Source organism: Bemisia tabaci, chromosome 5 (assembly GCF_918797505.1).
Source record: "Bemisia tabaci chromosome 5, PGI_BMITA_v3".
In the NCBI taxonomy this organism is placed as follows: Eukaryota; Metazoa; Arthropoda; class Insecta; order Hemiptera; family Aleyrodidae; genus Bemisia; species Bemisia tabaci.
In genome coordinates, this window is record NC_092797.1 from 11,932,145 (window position 1) to 11,958,650 (window position 26,506).

Genomic DNA, 26,506 nt, shown 5'->3' on the forward strand with positions numbered 1-26,506 from the left:
TTCGAAGTCGGGAGACCTATTCTAGACCGCGGAGTAAAATTTCGGGCTTATTCTGAGGTTGGCAAATCAGCAGTCATTCTCGGAAAGTTTTGAGGCCAACAGCATCAACAGTGCACGTAGATCTCCGCAAGTTCCACATGTATTATTACAACTTTAACTTTCTTGTGAAAATTATTCAGTCTAGGAGTCTATATTATGGATAAGGAAGATATCCACAAAACTGCAATAGCCGCTGGTGAGTACTTTTCCATCAGATTGCCTGAAATGTTTCACCTTGATCCACTTGGACTCGCTTGTAACGGTTACCGTGTTTTTTTGTTGCAGAGCTTTACTTTCTCATCGCCAAATTTTTGGAAGCCGGGCCTTGCAGTGAAACTTCTAAGGTAACACATTTTACTCAGTTGTTCTCTCCATATTGTGCAGTGTTTTTGTTAGCTCTATTGAGCCCCAACTAATCCATTTGTTCGTCATTTTTCAGGTGCTGAAGGAGGAGTTGGTCAAGTATGAGGTGAGCATCCCTATTGCACTATCAAAGTTTTCGATGTAAACACGACTACACGTGGTTTTTGTTGTCAAATTTTATCTCTCGAGGGTGGGGAGGGACTTTCCTTTGCTATCTGACTAATATTTGTGTCCTCTTTTTTCAGATTTTGCCCAAAAGGTTGGACTGGGAAGGTTCGGAGCACAATCAGTCTTTCGATGAAGTGGTGAGTGTTTTGACCCCCCAAAATTTAAAAATTTATCAAATTTTGAATTTTGAAATTTTTCGATTTTTTCAATTTTATTTTCCCGTTCCGTGTCTTCAGTTTCCCGTGCCATCACGAATGTATCCTATTCTATTCGCCCTGACTTTGCCGTCTTTCTACCACGGATTATCAAGTTTCCATTTCTTGAAGTGTAAATCACAGTTTTTTTGAGAGTTATGCATTCAGAATTTTTCGTTCTCCATTCTTGTTTCTCGAGAGCTCAGTCTCTCGTTCCTGGTTCCCCTCCATGCTTTGCGTTTCCCCTCCCTCCCTTCTCCCAAGTCATGGCTGACAAGGGGTTCCTCCTTCTCCCCTTTCCCATCCCTACTCCAAACACCACAATTCATCAAGCAACTCATAACCAATCAGATGTCAGCATCATATGACGTAATCCTTTTTTTTTGTTTTTATTTTTGTGAGGAAATGATGCAGATTCTAAAATTTGTTTCCTCTCCTCTGAATGCTTCACAAGGCCCCTGAAAAAATGGAAATTCTAAATTCAAAGATTTTTTGTCGGCATTTATGGCAGCATTTTCTCTGCCCTTGCCGCTTTTTCTGGCTCTCTGCACAATGCAAACTGTCCCAATTTTGAAGGATTTCCTGCTCTGAAAGAGCTTTAAATCCTTGTTTCCGTTGCCCCACTTACTTGAAAATTGTCTTTCGATGATGCGTTTGGCCTAACGCAGGAATATCCTTCTGAAGAACTCCTGAATCTTTCCGCACCTCCTTCCCTCAATTTTTGATTCACACTACATCCTTACTTTCTTTCCCACTCTAACTCTCAAACTTCTGAAGCCGATTAATATTTTAGTTGCCTGCGTAATCCTTCAAATGGGTTCTTTCATTATTTCACTCAAGTCTTTTTTTGGAGTGGATTCACATTCTAAAGTTCCCTTATCATCCATTGAATTAGGTTCAATCAAATGCTGCTTTGATTTTAAGAATGTAAACAATTCAGTCTGCTTATCGCTGCTTTGATTTTAAGGAAGTAAGAAACTTCCACCTCCATTTTATCACTTTAATGTAGCCAATGAATGTTCCTTTGTAGGATTTTATTCTACAAAAAGTATTGACATTGAAGAAAATTAATGCCCAAAAATGTATGTTGAGAATTCATTCTATTTCCTGTATGGAGCATGGATGAGATTGCACCATTGCAGGCCATAAGAATACAATTAGATTCTGATCCTAGCTTTTTATCACACTTATATCAATTCAGTGGGGGATTTTAATGTTTACATTTTATTCTCTCATGAAATATCTCGAAGTCTGCCACTGCGTGCACCCGCAATTTAGGACCATATTTAAGTTGAGCCTATGTGCACACACCTTGCATAGCATTACACTTCTCAGAAACTTGTAATAGTAAACTTGTAAACAGTGAGTATTTTAACTGAATTTCAATCTTGTGATCCGTTCTGTGAATGAAGTGGTCTCGTTAAATACCTATTTTTGACGTTCTCCATGTATCATGTGTCCTTCGCATTCTCTTGTTCACTCTATAAATTTTCTGACCATTCTGTATTTTTGTTTTTTACAGAAACAAAAATTCACGCACATAGGTGCTAATCACTTAGTATCAATATGTCAAAGGATTGGGCCAATTCTTGACAAAGAAATAAAACCAACTGTCAGTGGTCTGAACTCTCTCCTAGGTGCTGGTAGGCAGTCTTTACTACGAACAGTTCATGATGTTTGCCGGAAGTGGTTTCCAGTTCAAGATTATTCCGTCCGACTTAATTCTAGACCGTTGTGTGAACCTGTTGGCTTTAAATGTCACAACTTAGGTATGTACTCATGATATTTGACTTGCTCAACTACGGATGCTCATCAATCAAGCGCATGAAGAATTTCTTTTAGTCATAGTTTTTTATTCACAGACCTCATAAAATACTCAAGACCTGCTCTCCTGCGGTCTGGGAATGGTTTCACTCTAATTTGATGTAGTCAATTTTTTTTTTGTTTGAGGTTAGGATTTCACACAACTGTGCTAGGTATCAGGCCTTTATTGCAGGATAATAGATTAAGCATTCCACTTGAATGTATAGGCTGTGATTTCTACAAAATTATTGCAGTTTATCTTGGCTAACTGCAGCTTAAAAAACTAGCAGACCCGTCACTTGGCAGGCACTATGTGATAAGAGAATTGCTTTTAATCTTTTCCTGCTCTCGTCTATTGTTTCTGGCTCGCTGGCTTTGGTAGCATAGATCTTCAGCATCACAGCTAATAATAGTTCAATCTGTTCATTTCACTGTCTCAACATACTATCAGGTGAATGACAAATTTGTAAGATTTTGTAATATTCTTTACAATATCTACCATGTAAAGCTATTAAGATTTGTAAACTGCAATCATCAACAAAAATGACTCGTAATAAAAATTTATCTTCGGTAATTGGTCCGTGCATTTTCTTTTACAGTCAAGGTGTTGCAAGGCAGGGAAAATTCAGGCCCTCTCTCACGGCGGCAAGTAACAATTCCTGCATTCTATTCCAGACTGCAACAACTTTGCTGTACGCTTGGACATCTCTCAGCTGTTTATTGCCTCTTGTTTGACAACACAGGAAATTATGTCATAACAGTGAGTCTTATCTCCTTTCCTTTGCAACCAGTTGCTGTAGAATTACATAATTTGTATTTAACTATTTTTACCATCAGAATATCAATTGAAGGATTTTTCCAATGTACGACAGGAAAGCAAGTTTAAGTAATTATGGTATATATACAGCGAGAGGGGTTGGTTCAATTTTTGACACACAGTTATCCTCTTTTAGAACAAATCTAAAACCCCTCTGCCCTCAAAATACGGAAAGTAGAATGTGAAGCCTAGTGTGGCAAAGGATTTAAAGAAGAAGGCACAAGTCAAGCGTCAATGAGGGAGAGAACTGCTAACAACAATGAAGGCGTTTGCCAAAAGGGCGCGGAACTGGACTGATGATGGTGGGCTATTATGAGTGAATTATTCGAATGGGTTCCACGATTACCAACTAAATTGAGTAACTTTTGATGTTGTTATCATTAAAGGTATAAAAAGGAGTCGCTTATTCTCTGACATCAGCAAGGAAGGAATAAATTTCCATGTTTCAATATTGAAAATTTACTTTTATAAATGAAAATCTGGCTTTTAAGTGCCAAGTTAAGCAAGCACTCAGTCCTAAGGGTCCAATGTCTCATTTTTAGAGACATTTTTCTCATGGTGCTGGGTGAATTTAGAACTCTGCTCAAAGTTATAAGTATCAGGATTCTTACACTATCACAAAAAGTTGCTCAGACTTCATTGAAGTGGGTGATCGAATGATGGATCACTTCTTAGTACATTCAATTTTCACTTTAAAACATGGGATGAAACTCATGCAGTTACTCAGGCTCAGGCAGAAAGAAAAAAATATACTACAGATGTGGATAATACAGACACTGTTAGTCTCTAATTTGTTCGTAAATTGTATCCAAAATTTTAACTCTGAACCGAACCCCTGGCTCTTTAAAGCCGCTCTGTCTATAATGGATTTGTCTCATCTTAGGGTGCTGATGACCTGTTGGTGAAGGTTTGGAGTGTGAAAGATGGACGTCTTTTGGCAACATTAAGAGGCGCCTCAACTGAAATTACAGACATTGCTGTAAACACCGAAAACACCTTGCTTGCTGCCGGCAGTGTAGACAAAATTCTCCGAGTATGGTGTCTTCAGACTGGGTATCCTGTAAGTAAACCTATCTCCCCAAAAATAGAGGGGTGTAATGTAGCTATCATTCAGTGGAGGGGCACATGAACTTTGTAATTTTGCTTAAGTCATGCTTATAAATATGTCATGTGCCAGCCATGCAAAAAATGCTCGGTCTAGTGAGCTGCAGATCGCAGCAAATCTAAGGCAAATCTTGGCCCATGAGGCATTTTTCAAGGAAGATTACCGTTTTTTCATCAAGGTATAAAAGTGGCATAAATGGTTGGAGCATTCTGCTATAAAGTCAGACATTTTGCCGCAAGGCAAATCAGGAATTAGTTTGTGAGGCAAAAATGCCGCAAATGTCAGTGCTGTGGAATTCCTTGCACCTCTGCCGCCTGCCCTGTGCAATGAACTTGTATATTTTTTTTTAAACTTAAAATAGCATAAAAGCGTTACAAGAGAGAAGGGGGACTTTAAATGCCAAAACAACGCGTCACTAAATTAATGAATACTCCCTAAGTACTCTAATCTACTGCAATGTATGCAGATTTTATATTAAGCCTGCATGCACTTATCTACTAAAGTCAACTTTGAGTCAGTGATTCTTATCCTCGCATTTTACCGTAGGTTGCTGTTCTAACTGGACACTCAGGGATGATCACAGGTGTCAATTTCTGTCCCACAATTGTGAATGGTGTTCACTATTTAGTTTCTACAAGTACAGATGGATCTGTAGCTTTTTGGAGTTATTCAACAAGTGCTTCAAAAGAAACAACTTTTCTGTGAGTATAATTTTCAAGTTTTTTTCACTCCCTCTTTACTTTATTTTTTGAGTAATAATCACTCTGGTTCAAGAGTGAAACCAGGCACATTTGGAAAAAAAAGGTCTCCAATTTTCTTACTGCCAGAGTATTCAAATTTTCCTCATTTCAAGTTAGCTTTAGGTTGTAGCAGCGTTTCCTAAGTAGAAAATTGGAATTAATGGGAAAATTAGTTCCTATCAGTTACTGATGGTTGTCAGTTTAATACATTTTAATATTATGAATTATTTTTCTGCTCTTTACATTGTTTATTTGAACAAATTGACCTTCCCTATTTTGCAAAGAAGGTGAGATGCTGCCTTCTTGGGGGACTGTTGTTGGGCCATTTTCAACGTCAAAATGAAATCTGAAGAGCTAGAAAATCCTAGTGTTTCTTACCAGGGGTACAGAAAAACCGTGACTGTATGTATCCCCCGATTGAAATCCATGATTCTCCCAAGCTAACTTTTAAGCTTTCTTATTGTTCACAGGCCCAAGCCCATTTTGTACAACGAAAAAATGAGGCCTGGCAATGCTCAAATGATTTGCTCAGGTTTTTCACCTGGTGGAATGTTTTTAGCTGCAGGGAGTGGAGATCACCACGTCCGAATTTACAAAATGGATGAGCCGGAAGGTCCAACACGGTATAATCATTGTCTTCTTTTCTAACCTGGTTTCCACATCAGCTTTGCATGTTTTATGACTCAATCATACATGAATGATTCCTTTTTCATTAACTGGAGCTTCGCTTTTCACTGGTTCAAGCATTCAAGTCTGTTATCATGGAGATGAGAACAATATGACTTGGAATCACAATTCAGCATACATCTATCCTGAAGGAGTCCTTAAACTTAGAGAGTTAATGGCAGTATCATCAGCTATGATGAAGTTCAAGTATAAAATAATTCCATGTTCAAAATTAAAAGTTAAAAGCGCCTATTGTCCAAAAAATGAACTCAAATCCCATTATTGTGTTTTTCATAATTTAATACAAAATGTGTCTCAAATGCGCATGGATTGGTGCAATCAGTCCATCATTAAGCCAGCTGTCCTTTACCTATCTCCGAATTTCTATTTATTCTCTCCTAATTCATCCTTCTTCTCCTTCTCATCGTAGAGTTCTGGAAATTGAAGCTCACTCAGATCGTGTGGACAGTATACAGTGGGCTCATTCACACCTTAGGTTTATTTCTGGCTCCAAAGACGGTACCGCTAACATTTGGTACTATTCACGACAACAGTGGAAGAACATTCAGCTGATGATGAACAAAAAATTATCTGGGTAAGTGAAATTCCTGATTTTCTTGCTCTCGGGAGTCATGTCAAGTAACAGGGCAGTTGTTTACTTTCTGCTGCAAATGGCTGAGCTATCATTGCTCATTAGTGACCTAGGATTGATAGAGAGCAACAATGTTGCTTTTCACAAGTGTGTCAATCTATTGAATGTTCATAAAGGTCATATGTAAACAACTGTCAACTTATCTCACATTTATTGGAATTAAATTCAGTCCTTCAGTCATTTCAGTCCTTCAGTAGTCTAAAAACGGAAAGAAATGAGGAAGAAAAAATCAAATTTCTCACCTATCCTTAAAAACTCAATTTTACAATTAACCGAAGATCCATGTTCTACTTAGATGAGCCTATCTTTTCATCTACTCGTGCAGATAGCATTTTGGTATTTGTGAAAGCGAATGAAAAAGAGAGCTAATTTGAGTCTGATTTAATTCAAAATTTATAACCTCATAATTTATTTAACCCATGAGCAAGTATTTTCTTGATCACCATGTGTGATTTTTAGAATGACACTGCTCTTGATTTGTCAGAGCCTTTTAATAAACAGAATTAAAATAACGAAATGCTGATAAATATCATGTGTCAAGTAATTCTATTTATTTCTATTATTTATTTTCCAGCGAGTCTGAAGATGACGCAAAACTCATTAAGTTCCTAAGAGTGACCATGGTAAGCTGGGATGTGTCTGACAAATGGGTTATAACGGCAGTTGCTGACCATACGCTCAAAATTTGGAATTCCTTCACGGGTGATTTAATTCAAGTGCTCAAAGGACATTCCGATGAAGTTTATTGTGTCGAATCTCATCCGCATGATTCAAGAGTAAGTGAAACCAACTTTCATTTGTATTATTAAACATTGTCGTACAGTAGAACCTTGCCAAGTTATTTCCTGCGAGAGTCAGAAGCCGGCTTAAGTTGTCAAAATGGCCCGGTTCCACTTTTCGCCACTATTGGAAAGTTTGATTAACTCATATTAGTGCTTTTCAAGGCCTCTATTTACCCTTTTTTTGAAATATTTTGAAGAAAAATGATTCTCCTCAATAAATATGTATTTTCGGAAGGCGACAATATCATTTTTACCATTTCTCCTTTTCAGTAGAGTTAATCAAATTTAGCTCAAAGGAGCAAATCTTCACAACGATTCCGAACCTTTCTTGCACAAAAATGTTCAGTCAATAATGAAACTTATATTTTTTTTTCAGTTACTCCTAAGTGCTGGTCATGATGGTCAGTTATTCCTTTGGGACATTTTAACCGGTGAAAAAATAAGTCATTTTCAAAATGCAATAGAAGGACAGGGCTTCGGAGCAATATTTGATGCTAAATGGTCACCAAATGGGACTATGATGGCTGCAACCGACTCCCATGGCCAAATTTTAATGTACGCTCTAAGCGTTAGTGATTCTGAAAGACAGGTACAGTTCATTCTAATCTCTATGTACAATTATCCTCTCTACAACTATCATAACTATGTGATTATCACACTGCATGACACCCACTACCTATCTGGTGTGTGAGTGAAGGTCTAGGAATTTTTAATTTTTTCGAAGATTCGCATTTTTTTTAAAATGCAAATCTTGTACAGAACATTTTCAGGAGACGCACTAAAAAATAATTGTATCTGTACATCTATTTTTCCCAAATCAGGTTTGTCAGGAGTGCCACTAACAGTCAGAGAATACTGAAAAAATCAGGAATTGGCAGGGAACCCCAAAAAACCAGGGAAAACCTGGAAATATGGGGAAAATGACAGAAGTGTCTGGAAAAATCGTTGTGTCACCTTTGTTCACTATCTGGAATGGGTTTGACGTTTTGAACAACAAATTTTACACAACTATTTCAAATTATGTCTTTAATAAGTATCTGGCGTTTCCCCCACAAGTCAGGGAATTTCATCAAAATGTGTCAGGAAATAAATGGAAATGTCAGGGAATTTCATTTTCTGAATTCATTGGCACCTATGGTTTGTACCTGCAGTTGTTTATTGTGTAATGTAACATCATGACATTAACTCCATCCTTTCCTGTTATTTTTAGGTACCTCGAGAGTTGTTCTTTCACACCGATTACCGACCCTTGATCCGTGATGCACAGCACAACGTTCTTGATGAACAAACCAACATAGCTCCGCACCTAATGGCACCTCCGTTTTTAGTAGACATAGAAGGCAACCCGTACCCTCCGTGGCTACAAAGGCTTGTTCCCGGCAGAGAACTTTGCACTGCTGATCAGCTCATTCCCAACATAATTTTCAATGCCTCCGGTAAGTCTGCCTGCTTTCTGCTCACAATCGTCAGTGATTATCTCCCAATCAGAAGGGAATTGAATTACATCATGCTCAAATGGGCCTGTTGCAAACTTTTGCTAGAGCAAAACAAAGAGTTGTTTCTTATAGATAATGCCTCAAAAATCTTGATGAGTGTATTGGCAAAGTCTGAAATGCACTCCTAAATTCACAATCTGCGCAAGAAATTTGCGGTTTTTTTGAGCTTCCTGCTTCAAAAACGATACTACAGCACAGGTGAACATTTTTTTAGAGGAGTGGTTCCATCGTCGGTAATATTTATCATGGCTGATGCCAATTTGCCAAAACACGTGTGATGGGATGAGATAACACCTGAACAGGATTAGACTAGATAACAATGGGCGTGTTTACGTTCATATTTTCCTCACCCGCCTTGATTGACCTTGAACTCTCCAAATTACGCGTGGAACTGCGGAAGCGTCGGCCATGATGAATATTGCCGACGATGGAGCGACTTCTCTAACTAAATGTTCACCTGTGTCATAGTATCATTTTTGAAGCGGGAGGCTCAAAAAAACGCAAATTTCTTTCGCAGATTGTGAAGTTGTGAGTGCATTTCAGACTTTGCCGATGCGCTCATCGTGATTTTTGAGGCATTATCTTTAAGAAACAACTCTTATTTTTGCTCTAGCAAAAGTTTGCAACAGGCGCATTACTGTAATTCAGTAGTTGGGGTTTTGTATTTTTTGTTTTTGGATACTCAGAATAAGCTGCCCTTTTGTCATAGTCCTGTTAGAGAATCAGGTGTGGTTATTTAATTTTTAACCACACAATAAGATAAAAATAATGAATCACTGTACAAAATAAGTCTTAGGATGGTGGCACCTCTCACATAAATATTGACAAGAACAAAATCTACTGTAAATGTTGTAAACATGGATGTTGATTAGACCGATGTCCTGAAACTGTTGCTTTAGGTCAATGGATTAATGTTGATTTTTTTGCAGTTCAAAATTCGAGATCTTTATTCTTTCTCTGTTGACAGTAAGCTTTGAAGTTAATTTTTGTCAGTTCTCTCCAAATATCTTTTGATCATTGTATATTACAATTTCTTCCCATTTGACTCATTCACTTCTATTGTGCTTGTCACTTCAGGTCAGCAAGAAGTAATTGAAGGCTTGCATGAACCGCAACAAAATCTAGATCGAATTATTCAAGTTTTAGATGCCCGAATCCAGAATTTGGAACAAGGCGCCAGGTCCAGAATCTCTCCAACTCCTCGTGTTCGTAAGTGTCCATGTACTTCAGCTAAATTTATTTTGATAAATTAGTGGAAACCTCCGCTTGAGAGTAGTTACGAACAACAAGCGCCTTTTGGGTGAAGAAAAGTAGAAAGATTACGGGCCATCCCGTTACTGTGAAAGGGGGTCTGGGATGTAGTAAAATATCACGCATGTTTGTGTTGAAACTGCAGTAATGCGTCATCTGTTTTTTAAATAAGCTTTCTTTCAGCTTCTGTAAGTCAAAAATCATGCAAAGAAAATAATTTTAGGGCAAGTAACACATGATATTGCAACAATAAACCAAGCATTTTCTCTCATTAATATTTTTAACTGTTGGCCTGTATAAGAGTCAATTTTTTTTGCAAGAAAATCATTTTAGTACATACCTCATTTAAGAATAAAAAAATCTTGATTCTTTCTATCATATTTATGTAAGGATGCAGTTAGTTCGTACTTGCTAAACTTTGTGGAGTTGGCTAAGCAACCTTGCGAAAATTTCAAATCTTCAATGTGGAAGTAAATTTTCTTTAGCAGGTAATTTCAAAAGTTTTAAGGTCTCATGTCCTTCGAGGAAAGATATGAGTAAAGAATCCTGTTGCATGAAGAGAATTTCTAGATGATGATGGTGCTCTGCATTAAAATAACAGGAGGTTTGCCTGTCTTTCAGTGGCTGGCAGAATTTGACATTGATTCTTATGGAAAACTCCCCCAACATTAGAACAGTAGTGATTTCTAATGTGTTTTATCTAATGTTTTCTTTTTGGCAGACCAAGGTCCAAGGCGATCTGGGGACATAGAAGGTGTGCGACAGTCGTCCGGTAACTGGCAGCAGAAAGGTTTCCATTGGTCCCAACGACAGCTCTGTGAGCCGCTGGATCCAGCATCTCTCAAACAGAAGTCTGAAAGGATGTGAGTTGCAGATTCATCAACTCCTTGATTATTTCGATCTTTTTTCACCGATTGGACGAATTCAAGTGGAATCTGCCTAAGTGCATCATACTTCGCCTAATTTTCTCTCGTGGATTTTTTTTTTTTTTTTTTTACTACGTAATGCCTTTGAATGTTCTGTGAATTTATTCTTGATTATGAAGAATTAATGTACAAAATTTCAAGTTTCAGTGTTATATAGTTTTCTGCTTTAAAAAATAAAACATCAAAGAAAGAAGGCAACATTCGATGCAGCTAGAATTGATTCTGGTAGAATACGTCCAATTGTCCTGAGTCAGTTCAGGTACTTTGCCGTCAGTTCGCTGAAAGAGAGGAATTATAACCTTGTCTGAGAGCTTCCCCTCTCTTTTGCCCTGAACTTATTACTTTCAAAGCAGTGGCGTGGCGTGAATTACGATATGATTGTTATGCCATTTAAATCTATGGAAAAGGATCGATAAATAGGGTGTTTGCAGCGAACACCTTAATAATCGATTCTTTACCATAGGTTTAAATGGCATAACAATCGATATATCGCAATTCACGCCACGCCACTGTTTCAAAGGTGAAGGAGTTTAGCTTCAAATTATGCCTACAGCATGTGAATTTAACTTTTTCATGTAATTAATATGAGCCAGAACTTTCATCTTCAAAATGTGTTGAGACCCCGATGTCTTTATAATGTTTCCCTCACTTACAGACAGTATTTTGGTTGTTTAGTTTCCTACTTCTCTAGATCACGAGAGTTTAGAAATGAATTTTGGAATTTTAAATTGACAGCCTTTATCAATCCTACTGGTTGAGTTCTTCCATCTGTGTAAGATTCAGATTTATGGAACACTATAAACTTCATCTTTTCCATTACACTTATGTATTTTATTTCTCGTATGAATAGTCCTACCTAGATCAGAATTATGGTTCGATGTCGTTTTTATATTATTTTCCATTTTTCAGACGATTTTACGCTGGCCTAGAATTGGATCAATATAGGCGAGAATCAAAGCGCCCACCAGAAGTTGTCACCCCCGTGCAACCTGTATTAGTGAAGAAACGCGTGAAGAGAAATCATAACTATCGAACTCGAGCAGCGCATGAAGAGCAGCTCAGTAGTCAGTTTGAGGTATGTATGCAACCATTAATACATAAACTCTGTACATATATTTTTAAAAAAAATAAATAATTACTTCATTACTCAAGTGTCTTCAAACTCTTAAAAATATTCTATGCTTAGAATCCTTTTCCATTTGAGCATTTTTGATCAACAATTTTAATTCTGATTTTTTGATCAGACTTGATCAAAATCTCCTCTGATAAATTTCCGCTCCTTGTACACAGTCATATCTTTAAAATCCAACTCTTCCTTGAGGTGGCAGTTTAAGCAGTCCATAAAAATTAGTAAAAAGTATGTAATTGAATCTTTTTTCATAGGATCCCTCAAATCTCAATCTTGGCGGCAGTGACTCAGGGAATGATAGTGCTCAAATTATTTCATCCGCCTATGAATCCGAAGATAACGATTCAGGATCATCCTCAGACTCCTCCAGTTCTTCCGTGTATTCAGACTGGATAGCAGATAATCAAATCAACTTGGAGCCTCCAAAGCGGTCTCGTCAGAGGAGGCCTCCACCCAAGAAAAAGAAAGCAGAAACAATGCCACCAATCGTCAAAAATCAACTGCCGCAGGTTTGTAATCAACCTTTATGAAAGTTTTGCTGAAGATTCTAAATTTTATTTTGTTTTCGTACTTTTCATGTTAGAATTTCAGTAGTAGAAAGTTCTTCCTCATAGCTTGTTAATTCATTATCAACACTAACTTCTCAACATCCTACTGAACATTATTTATAATGGCGACCTATCATTGTCTAATCTCATGACTGATCGTCATCGGCAAGGCTGCCGCTGTCAGGGAATATCAGAAAATAGGGAATTTTAAGATGTCTGGGAAAACTTGAAAATGTCAGGGAAAAACGATGAAAGTGTCAGGAAAACATTTTTCAAGTTACCTATATTTGCTTCTTAGAATGGTTTCGACTTTTCGAACAACTTATTTTGCAAGAAAACCATTCGAAATTATATCTTTATATATCTTTAATTGTCAGGAAATTTTACCAAAATGTGATGGTAAAATCAGAGAAATATCAGCTAATTTCATTTTCTAAAAAACCCTGCATTGGAGCTTTTAACTTGTTAATTAATTTCAAACCTCTAGTTTTTCACCTGATGCATTACTTGGAAGCAGAGTTAATGGGACTCAAAATAATATTTTTGTTTTTTCCCTTTATTTTCTTATAGGAAGTTCCAGAAATTTTCCGTCCTCCAGAATGGTTATCAGAAGTTATTCCTAAAAAATCACCTTACTATCCGCAAATGGGTGACGAACTGGTGTTTTTCAAACAAGGGTACCTGCTGTATCTTGAAGCTGTCAAGGTCAAGAATGTATATCCTGTGAACGATCGAATGGCGAATCCTTGGGGGAAGTTACAGATGAAGGTAATAATAATTTTTCTCATCCAAAATTAGTAACTTGAAAAGAAAATAAGTGATTTCTGGAATTGAATTTACCAGTTCTGACAAAAATTTTTCCCCTAATGTGCTGCCTACAATTCAGCGTTCATGTAGTTAATTCAGGCAAAGTGAAGTTGGGTACATTTGTCAACTGTTATCATTTAAAGTTGACAAACTAATGGTGAACTCATTATGACTGCTCTGGTAATTTTTGTCACAATTTATTTTTGATCCTGACTGGTGTGTTTTTTAATATTTATTCAAGTCTGCCGTTGTATGCTTGTTTTTCTGGCATATTGAGAACAAACTCATCAAAGCCTACTGCCTCAGAACTTATTTAAATTTGATACCTCTATTGTTGAATAAGACTGAAGTATAGAAAAACCTTACAATTTTCAGTGGAGGGGTGAAAATTTTAAGGTAAAAACTTTCCAGCTTGTTTTTCTAAATGCCTTTCTCTTCTATTGATGCTAAATTTTTTAATGATTGAGCTACCTATTAGCTACATTTCATTATTCATCAGTGCATTCATCAGTGTTTTGTTTGTTTTTTAGCTTTTTTTATTTTTTGCTTCATCCTTCTTGCAGGAACCTGAACTAGTGAAAGTAGTCGGAATCAGGTATGAAATTAAACCTCCGCGGCTATGTTGTCTCCGATTCGCGATTATGAAACAGAACGGGCGCTTGACCAATGACATGTTTACCATTAAATACCATGATATGCCTGATGTGATAGACTTTTTAGTCCTCCGGCAAACATATGATACTGCTCTTGCCAGGCAGTGGAAAGTTGGTAAGTTATTTGAAATTATGCATTTTTTTTTAAAAGTTAAATGCAAAGTATTTTTGTTTTGTGTCTATATTATTGCCTCTGTATGACGAAATATAAATGTATCAATTGCGAAAAGGAGGAGAAAAATAAAGTAAACTTAGTTTCAATTGATAGAAAATAGTGAGTAATCGAGTATTAAGTTGTTTTTAAGTTTGAGTTACTTTCAAATTTTAATTTTCTGTTATGGAAGTGTTCTAATCATTTATTTTTTTTGCCTTAAATAGGTGATCGATTCCGTAGTATGATTGATGACGCCTGGTGGTGGGGAACCATAGAATCTAGACGCACTGACCAAAATCGACTGAATTCTCCTTTCCTGTGTTTCCGTGTTCTCTGGGACAACAATGAGCGTGAAAATCTGAGTCCATGGGACTTGGAACCCTGTGATCCAGACTGTACGTAACAAAATCCTTGTTTCTATTATCAAACTTTTGTCTCTTTTTTTCATATTGAAGGTTGAGCTTCGTCTTTGATTTTTGAGAATTTTATGTATTGCGGTAGATATGTATTACATACAGTGCACGCTCACTAATTTGAAATTCAAGGGACTGAAGCTTTTTTTCGAATTTTAGGATTTTGGAATCGGCAAGATTTCGAATTACAAAGAGTGGTGGTAAAAAATTTCGAATTAAGAGGTGTGACATACACTGTCACTGACGTCCGCCTTTTCACCACACATCTTACAAAAACTAATTGAGTGCCTATTTTTAAATTTTGAAAGCCAGCCATCACCTGCCGGAGAATTTACAATACCCAACTCAGCTGCGTACAGTATTGCTTTTTTCTTTAAAGGCATTGTTTAAACCACTTCATTAAGCTTTCCTTGAGCTGTGGAAATTCACAGTCTGAACCGGTACCGTTTTGTAACACCACTATTGCACTGCAGTTTTATTTTCTCTTCGTTTTTTAAAATTGCTGATAAAGTTGATGACAGTATATTGAACAATTTTGCAATTTCACCTTTTTTTGGCCATCTTTAGCGGCCTGTAAAATTTCTTTTTTTTGGGCAAAAGTTATTTTGCCGTACTTTCCCATTATGGTTCAATTAAACATGCACTACCACTGTATTGCTTAAGTTCTAATTACACAGTTCATCTTTTGCGGCGTGTACCTGGGTGAACAAACAGAAGGTTAGACATTCCTTTGCTATCCGCTGATTAGACTTCAAATTACAGAGTGTCGGGCGAAAAGATTTCAAATTACAGAGCGTCCAGAACGTCGATTCGATTTATAGAGTGCACATAGCCGGTCACTTCAAATCATAGAGCTAATTGACGAATCGGCTTGGCACTCAAAATTTTGAATTATCGAGGGAGACTAATTACATTGAAAATTTTCGAATTAAAGGGTTTTTTTCAAGGGTATCAGCCTTGCCTTTGAATTATAGAGCTTTTCGAAAGGGCTTCAAATTAGCAAGCGTGCACTGTATTTGTTAGTTTATTTTATATTTTTGGTTCTTTATTATCTTTAGTAGTCAATGACTGTAAAACTTTTGTCAGAAGAAACGTTCTCTAGTGAATTTATGGTAAAATCACCATTAAGAATTTGAGATGTGTTCAACAGACTCAAGAAAAGATTTACATCTGAAATCAAATGCTCCTTTTTTTTGCAATGAGAAATTTCTTTCAGAGACAATTAAGTTTTGAAGCGAGAAAGGGAATATAATGGTCTCCTACCTGCAGCTTAAATTCAATTGATAGAGCAAACTTTGAAACTTTTTTACCTAATCTCAGGGCATTGGCCATTGTGGAACAGGTGGAAGAGCCCTGGTTGTGTTAAAGCTAACAGGGGCTCGTGGTATCTTTAATCTATTGAAAAATGGCAAAAAATCCAGTTGAACAAAGCTACAAATGGAACATGCAAAATTTGTATGTTGTATCTTAATGCACTATTTTTTAAAACTTTATCGACGCTATAAACACATGACTTGATGTAAATTGAAATTTTTTCCAAAATCGATTATAAATGACTTACTTTCATTTTTTACCTGATGGCCATTTCGGGCAGGCTGCTCGCCCATCTTTGATTGAAACGAGTACAGAAATTAAAAGTTCAGCATGAAGGTGGCCGCGTTGACGCGGTTATTATCCCGACTCTCGAATTTTAATTTCCGTACCCATTTCAGTCACCTGAAGATGGGCGGCCCGCCCGAAATGGCCATCGTGTGAAAAATAAAAGTAAGTAATTTATAATCGGTTTTGAAAAAAATTGCATCAAGTCATGAGGGAAAAAGTAGATTGGGTTCTCACTTATTTTTACACAGCATAAAAATTGAAATTGTTAGAGGCTGAAGCCACCATATTATCTAAATTATAAAAATTATATACCATTCAAGGTATTCTGCCCAAACAACTAAGTAAGTGCTTTTCTTTTGGCGTGTAATGTGAAAAATCTTTGAAACATTTTCCTATACATTTATCATTGTCCTAAAATTATCACATTCACCCGAGGTTCATGCATTTATTCATTTATTTCATTTCTGCACAGGTGAGCCTGACGAACGCGGAGGTTCAGCGCCAGTCTTACCAGAAGAAATCGAGGCAATCTTGTACCATCCCCGTCCGACTGAGTGGCCTCACGGTGACAGAGAGGGAGCATGTCAACGCATCCTTCACGGGCTCAACCAAGTGATGACCATGTCGATAGCCGAACCATTTTTAGTGCCTGTCGATATCAGCCAATACCCTACTTACGCGTATATTGTCGAGTATCCTCTAGATCTTTCAACAATCAAAGTAAGTTTCTCTTGTGAGCGGGAAATTTATATTTTTCATAATCAGTGCTTAACGATTATATCAAATCTTGATAAAGAGTTAAATACAGTAATTTTTGCGGTGGTCATCAAGCTCTCTATGAAATTTTGAAGAGGAAGTACAAGTCAGAGTGCTACCCTATTTAGTGGTCTATTTTGAAACGGATCCTATTGAAAAATTGCCCGGCTCTTTTTTCCAATTGTAAGCAAAAATTCACAATTTTTTCAAAAGGAAACATTTTACCCTAATTGTCACTGTATGTGATCTAAATTTTTTTAAATTTTAATATGCAAATTTTTTTTCAGGCAAGGTTTGAGAACCAATTTTACCGGAGAGTAACAGCAGCACAATTCGATGTTCGGTATCTAGCGACTAATGCTGAAAAATTCAATGAGCCTCATAGTACTATTGTCAAGAATGCCAGAATAATAACAGACATCTGTCTTAGGATAATCAAGTTAGTATGCTTGCTCACTCAGCCAATGATTTATTTTTTTCTCTTTTCTAATTCTTTTAGTATTCCTACAACAATGTAAAAAATTACCGTAACACTTTGTGAGTGTATCATAGTGTCGCAATTTTGCATTAATAATTTAATTTTGCATTCTTTATCATCAAGATTACTTTTTAATTTTGGCATTAATGATACATGAGCGGTTTAAATTTTGCAGAGTAAAAAGTTGCCCTTTCAAGATCAGCAGGCTTAAATTTTTTTGTCTGTATTCTTACTTATTTCCGCTTCTATAAACACTTTTTCATTTGATTTCATCAATAATTGAAGGTTGGGTCAATGAACTCCCAGGAAGGTTCCTCAACCGCTACCTTTCCAATCAACTTCCATTTCTTATGCAAAATTCTTATTTTGATTCATTAGGGAATTAGTGGAAGTTGACGTACCTTCTCTTTACCGCCAATTACAAGAATCGTATCATTCGTCAGACTCGGAGGACGAAAAAGTTACGTTAACCTCTACTAGATTAAGACCTAGCACATCAGCATCTCGACACTCAGTTCGGCGAAGGAATGGATTGAGGCAGCCTTTCGAGTGGAGGAAAGAGTGCAAAATTTTACTCGAGAAATTATGGGCTTCTAAAGATAGCGAACCTTTCAGGTTGGTATTAACTATTTAGTTCATTTTTGTAGGTAATTTCTAATGGAGTGGCTCATCATCCTTGTGATAATTTGAAATTGTTAATTCTAGTCTTGTTTAACTATTTGTCCAATTAAAAACCACATGCATCAAGTATGAAAAAACGTAGAAGAGTGTTAATTCTTACCTCTCGCCATTGACATAATTGATTGGAAGAATATTTACCTCAATTTCAAAAATGGGCTAGTTGCGCTGGTCACAGAATCGTGTTTTGATGCTTGATTCTTGTAGATTAGCTAAAAATAATGAGATCTGTCCAAACTGCAACTTTCTACGTTCAATATTAACCAAGATATCACCCTTTGAAAAGTCGGGTTTTTGACATCATCCACCGCGGTAGGGACACCTGTTGTTTCTTCCACCTTGCTTTCATCGGTCAGTGACGCACTGGTTACTCCACATGAAACTTGGATGAAAGCAAGGTGGAAGAAACCAAGGGTGTCACTACCGCAGTGGATGACGTCACAAATCTGACTTTTCAAGTGGCGATATCTCAGTCAATATTGAACGTAGAAACTTGCAGTTTGGACGGATCTTTTTATTTTTAGCTGATCTAAAAGAATCAAGCATCAGAACACAAATCAGTGACCAACGCAACTGACCCATTAGTACACCTAGTTAAGAATAATTGTACTATTTGTGCTAAATATTAATGAAAGTTTATTCCAATACATGATTCATTAATGCTGTAAATAACTCTGGGCAGCTACAGATACAGAATGTATTTAGTTTCCTTTTATTTTTTGACAACATAAAATTAACTTTTACAGCGCATGTTACATCTACGTTTCTTTCAAAAAATGTTAAATATTTTGAAAACCTGCAAAATCAACTTGTAAGTGAGGAATAAACTTTCATACTTCACATTATGAACAGCAAATTCGAACTTACCTTTTTTCTTCCTGTAATTTTTATTCTATTTTTATTTACAGAGAGCCAGTGGATCGGCTTGTGCATCCAGACTATGATAAAATCATTAATACCCCAATGGACCTCGGAACAGTTAGGGATGAACTGAGTGTAGGGAATTATGAGAATCCTAATGAATTTTGTAAAGACATAAGACGAATTTTTGAAAACGCTAAAAGCTACACTCCTGACAAGCACACCAAAGTAAGTATTCATTTTATAGTTCATATTTTTAAAAAAGAAATCATCTGAATCAACTTATTGTGAAATGCTGCTCTGACTTTCTGTCTGCATTTCAGAAAGGAGGGCTCAGATTTTTTTTCAGTTATATTCGCCACCATTACCCTTTTGGCTTTTGAACAGAGTTTATAGTTATTCACTGATTTCAGATCATTATTTTCTCCAAAATAAGTCTGTGCGAGCAAGGTCTTTTTTAGTTCGAGTTTTTTTTCATTTTTTCAAGTTGAATTTAAGATTTTAAAATGTTGAATGGAGTTTGTGAGATCCGACTTGCTTCGAAATTCAAACACTCTTACAGCCCTACTTTGAATCTCAGAAAATTTGTGATTCTTTTGTGTCAATGCTTTCTTGCAGTTGTCTTTTTTATTAAGAAATTTTTTTCTATTTCGTCCAAATGTTCCTAGAATGCCTCCTTTGCATTCTTGTCATCTATTGCCAGAAATCAAAATATGCTCACCAGACTTAGATTTTTGTGAATTCCATTCCAAGATTTGATCAGGCCTTTTAAATGTTATTGTTTCACATTTCAGATTTATTCCATGACAGTCCGATTATCTGCGTTAGCTGAGGAACATCTAAAACGGATAACAAACTGCTGGAAAAATCAGCAGCATACTAGATCAAGAACAAGGCTAAATGGTGCTGGTATGTATTCGTGTTTCTGTTTGTTATCAGGTCAAAAATTAGTTTACTGAAAAGAATGTTCATTGCACAATACCAATGAGAAACTCAGTATTTAGAATTAGTGATGTCCTAAAGAATCTATGAGTCCTGGGGGAACTTGCGTCCAGGATTATAACAAAATGGCCTCTATACATCATCAAATTCAAAATGATTTGATCACGAGAGATCTACCAAGTTCTTCTAATAATGCTGCCAAAAATTTGAGGGAAAGGTCTCTTCATATGTTAATTTAAAACGCCGTAGGAAGTTATCTTATCTGCAATGGTAAGAAAGTTTCTAGCTGCTAGTAGGTTGTACTTATGATCTGTTATACTCCATGAATGGCGAAAAAACTTGGAACAAATGAGACACTCCTTCTTGACAGTCAAAATTTTCACTCTAAATATTGACTGATGTTTCATTTGCACTTTATTATCTTTTTTCAGTTAATTCACAAGCTCGATCGTCCAGAAGAATCATCAATAGTAGAAAGAGATCAACAACAAGCCCTCAACCTGGCACAAGTAGAGGTGAGTTAGCTGAACACTGATGTGATGTTTGAAATATGATACATGTACCTCATAGACTGATATAGTATCTACGTTCTTGTTTTATATTGCAGTCTTGATGGTTCAAATGTAAACAGATATGCACGTAAGCTTGTCATAGTACGTTTGTAGGTTTAACCTGTAAGCCGTGAGCTTCAATCATAGAGAGAGCTGACTAAAAGACGGTTTCATGTCAAAATTTTACTCAGTGTGCACGAATTAAGTAAATCATAGATTTATATTTTTAATACTCAAAAAATAACTCTTAAATTGTGAGCTTTTCGTAAATTGAATTACATTTTGCATCAAGGAACCGCTAATATTTGCTCATTCGGGAAAAAGTGTATGTACCATTAGTTTCCTGCCCAGATAGGTGCTTTTTTCATTGAGCTCAAAATAGTAGTTCCTCATCACTAAGTATAGTCTAATTGGCTATCTTTTTATTGAATTTGTATTGTAATTATGTTTTTTGCCAATTATAAATTAAGGTTTGAATTGTGTTTGGAACTCATTTTGAGTAACCCTTTTTTTCTGCTTTTTTTGCAGATGTTCCGAATCCATTAGATTGTGAACCAACCTCATCTGGCATCAGAGTATTAAGGCCAAAACGTGTTGTCAAACAAGACAGTGATGACAGTAACACCTCAGGGAGCAGTGATAGTTCAGAGAGTGGAAGTGATAGTGATAGTGAGAGCGAGAGTTCAGCCAGTGATAGCGAAGAAAAATCCAGCTCTAATCAACCGAAAAACAAAATAATTCCTCAGAAAGGACGCAAACGGCTCAAATCCTCCAGCCCTGAGGAAGTACACCAAAATCACGAAGCAGACTCATCTCGTGTTCGGACCAGAGGCGTGAGGCAAAACTATGCTGTCATGATGAAATCGGAAGAAAGCGACGTCAGTGATGAAGTGATCACAGTCAACAAAAGACAACCGCCCAAAAAACATTCGCCCCTTAAAAGCTCCAATTCAAAAGCAGCAACATCACTTAGAGCCGTGCGCAGGGTGCGGAACTGCAGTAGCGAAAACTCGATGAACTCGATCTCCAATAGTGGAACTAGTGAAAGTACGTCACAACTCACCTTTCAAGGCAGTTTAGAATCTAATTCACGAACTAGAACGCCTCAGAAACGGAAACGGCGAAAGATTTTAATCTCGGATAGTGACGATAGTGAGCCTAGCAGTCGGAGACCTCAGCGAGGCAAGAGGAAAAATTATGATGAACATAGTGATGCTAGTAGTACTGCTGAAAGAAATGGTCACTCGGACAGTGACGAGAATCAGCCAGCAATTTCAATGAGTAGCCGGGGTCGCGTACGCAAACTGACGGCTAAAGCAAGAGCCTGTTTTCGCGACAGATAGAGTTTGATACCCCCTTCCCCGCCTTCGCCCTCAGATGAAATCATAGTAGGGCTCCCCCTTGATAGTTTCCCACAACTCGAAGACTGATTTTTTTCATTTCTTATTAGTAATGTTTAAAATTTTTATGTGAGGTTGATTCAGTATTTTAGGAAGTGTACTCTTTCATTAGCATATCAATATCATTACTTCTGATTTTGTTTTATCATGTAAAGGCATCATGCGATTTGACAGTTTTTCTCAGATGATCTTGTCACAAGTAAATCAATGATTTTCTACCTGAAGTAATGTAGGGACTAAAAGTGTCCTTTGGTTTAGAACAATGTTTTTTTCTGAAAACTAAGGTGTAAAAAATATATTTGGAAGGGATTTTAAACGCCTGTTGAAGCTGTTCAATTTCTGAATGAGAAGCAATGCACACTAGATAAATTTTCAATGAAAATGTAGAAGCAGAATCTCTGTTTTTACTGGAAATGAAAAAGATTCCTGTAATATAGCTCTCATCAACATATCCGACAAGCTGAAAACTCAGGTAAGCCCTCGCATAGGTAGCCATTTTATTTAAATTTTTAAATTAATGGAAGATACACTTTTTCAATAAATGCTGAATTTTCCTAACAGAGTCTATTTCAAACCATTCAAGTTTTTAAATTTAACAGCATAATCTGGAATTGTCATACGTGAAGTGTGGGCATGGAAATGCTCATTGTATGGTTGTATGAGGTTAGAGAAATCTTTAAAAACGGGTAGTAACAATCAGTCTGTTATTTTTAATGAACTCGCGGGAAAGGGGGAGGGGGTATCAACCTGAAATAAAATTGTAAGTCCCTGTTAAAAACTTTCGACAATCATTTGTTTTCCTGTCCCAGCTATTCCCAAAATAAATGACATTGTCCAAATAGAAGTTTCCGCGAGTCTCCGTTTTCAAAGATTTCTCTAAAAGGAGTAGTGCTAGCAATGCATTGCATGCTATCATGTGTTTCTTGATAATCATCTCAGAAAAGTTTATTCCCTACGGCAATAGCCAGGGGCAATTTTTTTGATCTGTATAATCATGATTTTCTCGGCCTCAATTGATGGTTTGAATTAGACTCAACCATGTACAATCTATGCCTATAAGATGAAAGGCCATAACTACATCACTCCTTTGTCACCATGTTAGTGATCAAAATTATAAATGAAAAAATAATGCTATATTTAACTTATCCCCAATGCGTCAACTTATAGAAAACTGAGAAGTTAAGTGAGTTTTAAAATTACCTTAAAAAATACACCTTTTTTTCGTGTCTGTGTGTGTAGTGACAGATCATTGATATAAGTAGATGGAGATTTTTATTGTTATTTCTGTCGAAGAAAATTTGAAAAAACACAGGATTTGTTTATTCTGTAGTCTGTAATGAGACATGAAATATCTGTTTTGCCTCCCCTTGAAAAATTATCAATGAGCAAGTAAACATGCGCCATTCTCTCTCATCTGAAGCCATGGCGAAGCAACGGCGAGTTTCATCCACTGGCAAGATGTACCCTGCAGTTGGTTATGGTCCCTCCTTTCTTCTAGGCAATGATTTAATCTCTGCTAAGTATTCTCCTTTTTTACTCGCTTATGTAAAAGCTGTGATGATGATTTAAAAAATTTGATCGTTGAAATGTTGAAGCGCAATAGTATTAAGGTCTGTTTTATATCAATCGCTATTTTTTTGTTCACGATTGTTCCAAGTATCTTTAGCATGACCTTCTTGTACTTTAACTTTTTATACTTGAATAATCGTCAAAGCAAATGTTTGAAGTAAACTTTTTAGACCATTTTCTCAACTTTCAATGATTTTCCTCCTCATTGTTTTTCTAAGCTCTTTCAAAGACTGTAACAAGTGACTGTCGATACAAGCGGACAAACAACTACATTTTTTATTTTCATCAGTTTCTAATCCAATACGTACATTTTAAGAATATTAATTTTTTAACTTGCCTTTTGAAAGTTAACAAAGAACAATATTTAGCAACCAAGTTAAATTTTTCTAAGAGACAAACCTTCACGACCAAAGAACAACTTTTCAGTCAGTTGAAAGTGAATTTATTTTCTGTATGATTTGAAAAAAAACCATCAATGTAACATATCCTGCTGGATAGCGTTTGGTTGTTCAATCAATAATAATCATTCTGTATTTTTAAATCATGCTTAAATTTGAAATGTTTAGGAGAAAAAAAATGCATCCTCATTTTCTGTTCTAACCTTATCATGCCTATTTTCTGTTTTACCAGGAGGTACTCATAAATTTTGGGTCTCTGTGTGGGTATATTCGTGATCAGGTAAGCTTGCTGAACACTTTTTGTTTCTATTTTAGAAATTTTAACATTAGTTAACCAAAAGAGGGAAAAACCAACTATCTAAGAGAAAAAACAGCCTTGATCTTTCTCTCAAGTGTGACTCTTTTATTATTTTTTAACTCAGTTCAGAGGTTTTGAAGAAGGCTTTAAATTGTTTTAATTTGTTTATATTTCAGTCAGTATTTTTCAATATTAATCTGTTTTAAATCCAGTATTGTTAGTGACCTTGATGATTTGGAACGCCGTAAAAAAAAAAAAAAACCTGAATTTAGTCAGTGATTTAAGTAAAGTAAGAACATGATGCTTAATATGACAGAATGCCTGAATAATTCACTTGAGTCGTTCCTTTTAAAATAGTTAATTACTGTTCATTAACAATATACCTGGGCTACATGATAAGTTCCTTAGTCATAGACATTTATTGCTCTACCTGTTTGCTTCTTAAATTTTGTACCAAGAAGCAAGATGTTCCAAATTTTTTGACATGAATCATATAAATTGTAAGGTAGTATCTAAAAATGTATTTTTCTCAAAACATTGTATAAGTATTTTTTTTCTTTTTTAGCCAAAAATTTTTTGTCCAATTTTCAAGAGATATACCGAGACATTGGTGTAAAACCATTAATTTACTCAGAACAGTTTCTGCTCGAATGCTTTGACATGTATTCTAAGTAGAGAAAAATACCGTTAAAGGGTCATTCTTTTTTTTTAAACATATTGCTTTTAATGTTGGCTCTCTCAAATAAAACAATAGAGACCACCCACTTGTTTCCGAGGTTTGTTCTAACAGCTTGTTAAAATTTTTTAACACAAACGAGAAATAATTTCTTTATCATTGTTCAATTTTTTTAAGCATACCTCATATACTTTTTAGAGATCAGTTTAGTTTGTGTTCAAACTAATTTCATTTTACACTTGCATTTTACCACAATTCCAGCATTACGTTGGGAAACAAATAAATTGCCGATAGGAGTGTAAATGCTTGTCAGAATACTCAACATGGCTCACGTTTTTTGGCTACAATTGATCGTAAGATAAGTCAACATAACCTTTATTTTTAGCTGAAAATGGTGTTATTAATATTCCACACCCATTTGTAAACCCTTAATGGTGTAGACCATTACTCTCGTGCTCAAATACTAAAGGTAAATACTGTCATTTGCAGATTACAGTTTGCTTCAAATTCAAGTCGAGCTACTACATTCACATTCTTCAATGGTACTTAAAACATTCGAAAGACAGTAAATTGCTACCAAGGAGCATTTTCAAGACTAATTTTATTATGATTCTGTGAGTTGAATCGTTTTATGTCAAACAAATTAATTTTCCTTCTCACCGTTTCATTTTTCTCCTAAATATTTTTGTCATCATTGAGATCATTTTTTATTTTACTGCTCAAATTTTTATAATTTTATCGGAAATTTTGTACAAGGTTTCTTGTTACAAATATGTTTTTCTTCTTCATAGTCTGTTCTGTATTGCACTTGATTGCCTATTTCTTTTGCTTCAAATACGGTGTATTTATCTTGACAGTTGAAATTTAGAGGTACCACCAAGTATTCTTCAAGCCCAAGGAATTAGAATGTAATGGAGGAAAAGAAAACCTGTAGTTGAGTTTAAAAAAATTCAATAAACGAACTTTTTGGTATTTCATCAACTAGGCTGAATCTTAAACAGACCTCACCATTTTAATATCAGGTTTCTTTATTATAATTTTTGTTTTTGTTTTGTGATCTCATGTTTCAGTTTCTAATTACTTTTTTTGTATGTATTTATTTATTGTAAGAGATCTTATGTTGTATACTTGTATAAGCGCTGTGTTAGTAATGTAGGTTTAATGATTACCGTCAGAATTAAAGCAGTTTATTTTTTTTAAATTAAAGTGTTTTGGTTTTTTGAAGTGATAAACAATTAAAGCTTTAAAGCAAGACAAGAAGACGAATTTCCTGGCTATCATTTTTCTCGCGATTTGCGCGTAAATTTTGATTATTTTCGAATTTTCCCATATAAAGATACCAAAGAGTTACTGAATTTTTCTGCTCATGAGGTACTAAATTCTTTGGAAAGGTATTGAAAAAGTACTATAAAAGTACCTTAAAATTTGCCAGACAGTCTTAGTAGACACCCTATTTATGCGACACAAGAAATCCGATAAGGAAAGTTGGTAGTTTCGAAAACGCCTTCAATTGTGGCGTGATACCTCACGCATTCCGTAGAGTACGAATAGTTGTATCGTTGCGCCTTAGCACTGCGATGGAAGATTAATG

At 36.0% G+C, this 26,506-nt stretch overlaps 1 protein-coding gene across 1 annotated transcript; it reads left to right on the plus strand.

Moving 5' to 3' along the window:
* On the plus strand, positions 1–26,121 carry BRWD3 (bromodomain and WD repeat-containing protein). The gene is made up of 27 exons (XM_019058793.2): positions 1–235; positions 325–383; positions 479–508; positions 648–707; positions 2,287–2,533; positions 3,167–3,327; positions 4,268–4,444; positions 5,036–5,190; positions 5,700–5,852; positions 6,326–6,490; positions 7,122–7,323; positions 7,706–7,918; positions 8,540–8,765; positions 9,903–10,034; positions 10,798–10,939; positions 11,912–12,077; positions 12,386–12,640; positions 13,250–13,447; positions 14,050–14,254; positions 14,518–14,688; positions 16,781–17,028; positions 17,352–17,503; positions 17,921–18,157; positions 19,129–19,309; positions 19,876–19,990; positions 20,455–20,538; positions 21,103–26,121. The coding sequence occupies exons 1-27, from the start codon at positions 196–198 to the stop codon at positions 21,915–21,917; spliced, it is 4,989 nt and encodes a 1,662-aa protein (XP_018914338.2). The 5' UTR covers positions 1–195; the 3' UTR covers positions 21,918–26,121.
* The last annotated feature ends 385 nt before the right edge of the window (positions 26,122–26,506 follow it).

What these genes read in the sequence shown, in the direction of transcription:
- BRWD3 (XM_019058793.2), top strand. Translation starts at nt 196, where the DNA reads ATGGATAAGGAAGATATCCACAAAACTGCAATAGCCGCTG. An exon ending in ATGAACAAAAAATTATCTGG is followed by an intron (nt 6,491 to 7,121) that starts GTAAGTGAAATT and finishes TTTATTTTCCAG; the next exon opens with CGAGTCTGAAGATGACGCAA. An exon ending in CTCTCCAACTCCTCGTGTTC is followed by an intron (nt 10,035 to 10,797) that starts GTAAGTGTCCAT and finishes TCTTTTTGGCAG; the next exon opens with ACCAAGGTCCAAGGCGATCT.